The following is a 5891-nucleotide window of genomic DNA, read 5'->3' as shown; positions in this document are numbered from 1 at the left end:
AGCCACACAATTGTAACTGATACCCACTGTAGCTACTATTAGAAGGTGTGTGTGTGTGTGTGTGTGTGTGTGTGTGTGTGTGAATGTTAAGACTGAAGAAAGTTTGAAATTCCAATATAAAATTGATACAAATTGAAATTCTGTTGCAATGTAAAGAACAACAATTATGAATACCCACTTCTTTGGCTAACTCTACAATCTTTGCTTTTTCCAGCTTTGTGGGGATTGGTTAACAATGCTGGAATATGTTACATAGGCAATTCAGAAATAATATCTACAGATGATTCACTTAAGATTATGGATGTCAACTTTCGAGGGCCATTCCTGTTGTGCCGCAAATTCTTACCTTTACTCCGCAGAAGTCAAGGTCGGATTGTAAATGTATCCAGTAATGCTGGTTTAGCTCCAGTAGCTTTGATGGGTGCCTACTGTTGCTCAAAATCTGCTCTCTTCATGCTGTCAGAAGTTCTCCGTGCTGAGAATGAGCAGTGGGGAGTGAAAGTATCCACAATTGTGCCCAGTGGTTATAAAACAGGTAAGCATTAGTTATATATCAGCTAAAGTACATCAAAATATTTAATACAATAAAACAATGTTATTTCAATATATTTATAAAATATTACAGTACTAAAATATAATACTCTTCAGGTGATAAAATTATTAGTAGTATTGTATTTGTTCAAGCTTTACATTCTGAGATCAACCTGGCCTTTCATCTTTTTATAATCAGTAAAATAAATATCAGTTGAGTACTGGAGTTGATGTAGTCAACTGGCCCAGATCCCTACAAAATTTCAGGCCTTGTGCCTATTGCAGAAATGATGATTTTAACCCTTTAGCATACTTACTACTCTGTCAAATACAATGCTTATTTATTAACATTATTTTAAATTAGCCATGAATTATCTTGTAGCTTTGAGATTTTGATGATGTGATTGTTTGTTTTTAGAATAACATTATAGGGGTAGGTGTGAGAGACCAGATCTGACCAGTTTGAACAAAAAAAAGGTGGAATATTTTAGCTGGATGTGGCCAGTTTAAATGCTAAAGGGTTAAAGCACTCTTAACAATACCAACTAAGTATTTACTGATAGTGTGATTCTACACTGAGTGAAGAATCTAATTTATTGTGAAAGCCAAGTTCACTGGAACTTCAAGTTTCATCTGCCAAAACTTGATGTCCCAGTCATCTTGATTTTCCAGAATATCAAAATTTTCAACTTTAGTTAAATTTGAAGTAATTCTTAAAAACTAAAAAAAAAAAAAAAAAAAAAAAAAAATGGTACCCTGTCGATTGTGACGATAAGGGATCCAGTTGATCTGATTAACAGAACAGCCTGCTCATGAAATTAATATACAAATAGCCAAACACTCCACAGACATGCGTGCGTACCCTTAACATAGTTCTCAGGGAGATTCAACATGGCGCAGAATGTGACAAGGCTGGCCCTTTGAGTTACAGGTATATCTCAATTTTGCCAGCTAAGTGGACTGGAGCAAAGTGAAGTAAAGTGTCTTGCTCAAGGGCATAACATGCTGCCAGGAATTGAACTCACAGCCTTATGATTTTGAGCCAAATACCCTATCCATTAAGCCATGCACCTTTACAAAGTTATACTTGTAATTATGCTAACTCCATTACTGCAAAAAATCAAGTATATTGACTCAAAATTTCAACTGTGGAAAGCAGTTTTATATAACAATCTATTTTTTGTTGGAGAATGTCATACTTAAGGCTATATTTTTGTTGAAATGTCAAACTTATTGAGGCAATGTGACTTGTGAAAAATGCCAATTCTATTTTTTTTTTGTTTTTTATAGTTACTGGAATAACCATCAAATTTAATTTTGTGGTTAAAGGGTTGACAGCTTGAATTGAATTGTACATTGTTACAAATTTATTAAAGGTGGTGAACTGGCAGAATGCTGGCAGCATTTCTTTCGGCCTTACATTCTGAGTTCAAATCTTGCTGAGGTTGACTTTGCATTTCATCTTTTCAGAGTTGATAAAATAAGCACTAGATGAGCACTCGGTTTCTAGTAATCGATCAGCTCTCTCTCTCAAACAAAATTTCAGCCCTTGTGTCTATAGTAGAAAGCATTATAAGATTGTTATTATTTGACATAAAGAATGTTGTTGTTTTCTGAAAAATCTGTTGTTTTCTTGAGTTTTATTGTCACATGTGTCAGTCTTCTCCAAATTGTCACATATGAAGCCTTTGAGAAATTTTCTAGTTGCAATTGTTTCATCAGTTCTAAAAATATTTATTACTTTCAGGTATAATTTCTTATGACAAAGTTGAAATGGCTCAAAAATGGTGGCAGCAAGCACCAAAGATTGTACAGAAAGATTTTGGGAGAGAAGGATTTTTTATCAACACAAAACGTGAGCATCAAATGTTTTATGCCTTTTTAAAAAAATATTTACATTACTTTATATATTTGATACTAGAAAGAATTTTTGCCATCATATTTCTTCAGTAGAAGCTATTATGCAATGCAGCCCCATTTCAACATAATCAAATAATATTATACAGAAGAACATTTATCACATTGATGTGAATGAATACTGATCCATTAAAAAATATTGGCTCCTCTAATTTAAGGTAAAATGTCTAGTAAGCCTCCTTATTTGAAACTTGAGGAAAAAATATTTAGTTAAAAAAACGTCGTATATAGAAATTGTTTGTTTGTGCTTTCATGAAATATTGTCATGTGTTTAAGTGAATATTGCCTCATGTTTAAGGAAACATTGTTATGTGCATGAGTAATTATTACACAAGACCAGTAATTTTGCAGGGGGTGGGGATTAACCAATTACATTGACTCCAGTACTTGACTAGCACTTTATTTCACTGACTCCGGCAGGATGACTGGCAAAGTCAACCTTGATAGGATGTGAACTCAGAACATCAAGGACTGGAACACATGTTGTAAAGTATTTTTTCTGATGTTCTAATGATTCTGCCAAACCATGAATTTAAGTAAATAATGCCTTGTGTTTAAGTAAATATTGGCATGGAGTTTGAGAATATGAAATGATATTGACTTATGATTTGAGATTTCAAAATGACATATGGGAAACTTTCAGGTCATCAGATCTGGATTTATGAATTCAGGTTAATTAATTATCAGTTTACTCCATTAATAATTCACACCTTGATTGTGGTAGTGGGGGCTTGCATATCACTATGACCTAAAGTGCTATAATGATAGAAGTTTTACTCCTGTCTGGTCTAACTAGGCTGGACAGGTTTGAAGTGAGGGATAAGATTAAATGAGAATCCTACCAAAAACTTTGAGAAGCAGTATGATGGATGCAAAATTTTGGCAGAGGAATCATTTAAGCAATGATCAATAATGAAATCCACTAGATGATGGAAGATGGAGTCAAATCAATTCAACTGATTGATAACATCTATAGAAATGGTAAACACAGATGTCATTTGGATACCAAAGAATTTAGAATGACTTTAATTCTACCTAAACATTCATTCCATATTACTCATTTTATCATCAAGCATGAAGAACATTGTGTTCAAAAAATCAGCTACAGAACAAAAACAAGCAGCCTCCACCTCTGAAAAACACTAATAAATGTAGACGAAATGTAAACATTTCATGATATCCTCTCAAGCTTTAATTTGTTTGCACTTAAAATACAATCAACCAACTGCCTGAATTAGCAACTGGAGCAGATGTCAACATTGATATCATATACTTTCAAGAACACCATCTTATTCATGATAAGTTAAATGTCAAGCTTTCAGATGCAGCAACATCAACAACAACAGCAATAGCAGTAACTATAACACCACCACCACCAACAACAACAATAACAGTTGCAGTAACAGCAGCAGCAGCAGCAGCAGGAGTAACAACAGCAAAAACCATTTGAGAAATAATATCAATAGCAGTAGTAGTAGCAGTAACAACAGGCAGCAACTTAAGGATTTGCTCATGGCAGTTTTAATTATCTCCATATCAAGTACCTATAGAGCCAAGAGTATTCAACAAACAGTAAGGTACTTAGCTGTAGAAAGTAAAAATTGTTAATAAATTAAACAGGCAAAGTTGTTGTCACAATATGGTTATTGTGGTTGTTGAATGAATGTAAAAGTTATAAAGAATAGAAACTGTATAAATGAGAAGGAAGGATTTCATTAAAATCTTGTCTTGGTTATTTTCAGATACTGACAGCATGTTATCCAGTGACTTCTCTCCGGTGTTTGAAGCAATGATAGATGGCCTGCTTTCACCAGAACCGAAACAAATTTACTACAAGGGGTTTCTATCACGCTTGATACCTTTTCTCTACTCACATCTACCTTATTGCTTATGGGAACCAATTGCAGGTATTCTCACTGAATGGTTTGAGTTTACACCAGCATATAACCCAAAATGAAGGAGTTAGGGATAGTTTTAACTAAGTAATTTGAAAGTAATTTTTAAAAAACTATCTAAAGAAAAAGTATCATAATTGGAATGCAAATAAAGAACGTATAATGAGGAAAAATCTGATGATGAACAATTCTTTTGATTCAAATATCTTTGTCATTTGCGAAATCGCAACATTCTGATACTTTTATGGTTTAGGGACATTACGCATGTTGAACATCTGATGTATATCGCTGTTCATCTCATATTGAATGTATACTGTGTAACATAGTATAGTGTACATCATACATTTTACTATTCACCATAATGTACATCAAACTGTACATCATAATGTACATCAAATGATAGTTTTTTTCTGTACACCTTGTGACACATCATCGTGTATGTCATAGTGTACATCACACAGTACATCTTATGACACATCATAGTGTACACCATATAGTATTTCTTACTATATATTATAGTGCAGAACATAAGGTGCATCATGATTTATATCTTACAGTACATTTTAAAGTATATCACAGTGTACATCATAATGTACATCATAGCATAAACCAGTCTAATTATATAATTTCGTCCAAGAGAAGAGAGTTTATTATGCTGATCATTTTGCCCTTTCATAAAATATTTATTTTGTCTGCTATTCTGCCTGCATATGCTATAATTCATTGTAATATATTTTCAAACTGTATTTTTCTAATGCTTTCAATCTCATGTTTGTACTTCCCTGCTGGAAAAATAATTTAAAACAAACTTGTTATCTTGTACTTGTCCACTTTATCAAGATTTATTTTAAGATGTTTAAACCTTGAAGTATTTTTCTGTAGCAGAACACTCTTCTTATATGACTTCAGCATTGGTGGTCTTGGTTTTTGTAAAGAAATTGTGTCAAATACTTGAATTTTTTTTTTCCAATTCGGTGACTACTTGTAATGACTTAAACAAATGCAGTATATCTACATAAATAAATAAAGTTTAATGATTAACAAATGAATTTTTGGCTAATATTTAGTTTGTGTTAATTACTTAACAGAATCACTATTGAAGATAATCCCTGATTATCAATTATTCATCAGAGAAAGTTAGTGAAATATGTCTTTCAATTGTTTAATAAATACTTCTGTTGACAACTATTTCTAATAGTTTAGCTGAGAAGAGGAGGATTTATACTTTCTCACAGAAATGTCAAGATTAAGACAATGGCTATCTTTACTGTCTTTTTTATTTTATTTATTCATTTATTTTTTTTGGTAATCCATTAAAATTATTACTTATGGAATATATTTAAGACTTACTGATTATTTTTTAAGGAACTTGCTTTGAAACCATTTGGTCTCAGGTTCAGTTCCACTGCCTGGAATCTTGGGCAAGTGTCTTTGACTATAGCCCCAAATCAACCAATGCTTAATGAGGGAATTTAGTAGACAAAAACTGTGTGAAAGCCCACCTTATATACACACATACATACATATATATATATATATATATATATA

General features: G+C 32.5%; 1 protein-coding gene across 1 annotated transcript in view; it reads left to right on the top strand.

Moving 5' to 3' along the window:
- LOC106879334 (estradiol 17-beta-dehydrogenase 2) overlaps positions 1–5403 on the top strand; it is a 14247-nt gene extending 8844 nt beyond the window's left edge. Inside the window, exons 3-5 of the mRNA XM_014928843.2 lie at positions 215–535; positions 2279–2386; positions 4191–5403. Of these exons, the coding sequence (XP_014784329.1) occupies positions 215–535; positions 2279–2386; positions 4191–4405 (644 nt within the window). The 3' untranslated portion in view covers positions 4406–5403. The remainder of the gene's footprint in view (positions 1–214; positions 536–2278; positions 2387–4190) is intronic.
- Positions 5404–5891: the final 488 nt, after the last annotated feature.

This window comes from Octopus bimaculoides, chromosome 5 (assembly GCF_001194135.2).
Source record: "Octopus bimaculoides isolate UCB-OBI-ISO-001 chromosome 5, ASM119413v2, whole genome shotgun sequence".
Classification (NCBI taxonomy): Eukaryota; Metazoa; Mollusca; class Cephalopoda; order Octopoda; family Octopodidae; genus Octopus; species Octopus bimaculoides.
This window is presented reverse-complemented; position numbering and strand designations above follow the sequence as displayed.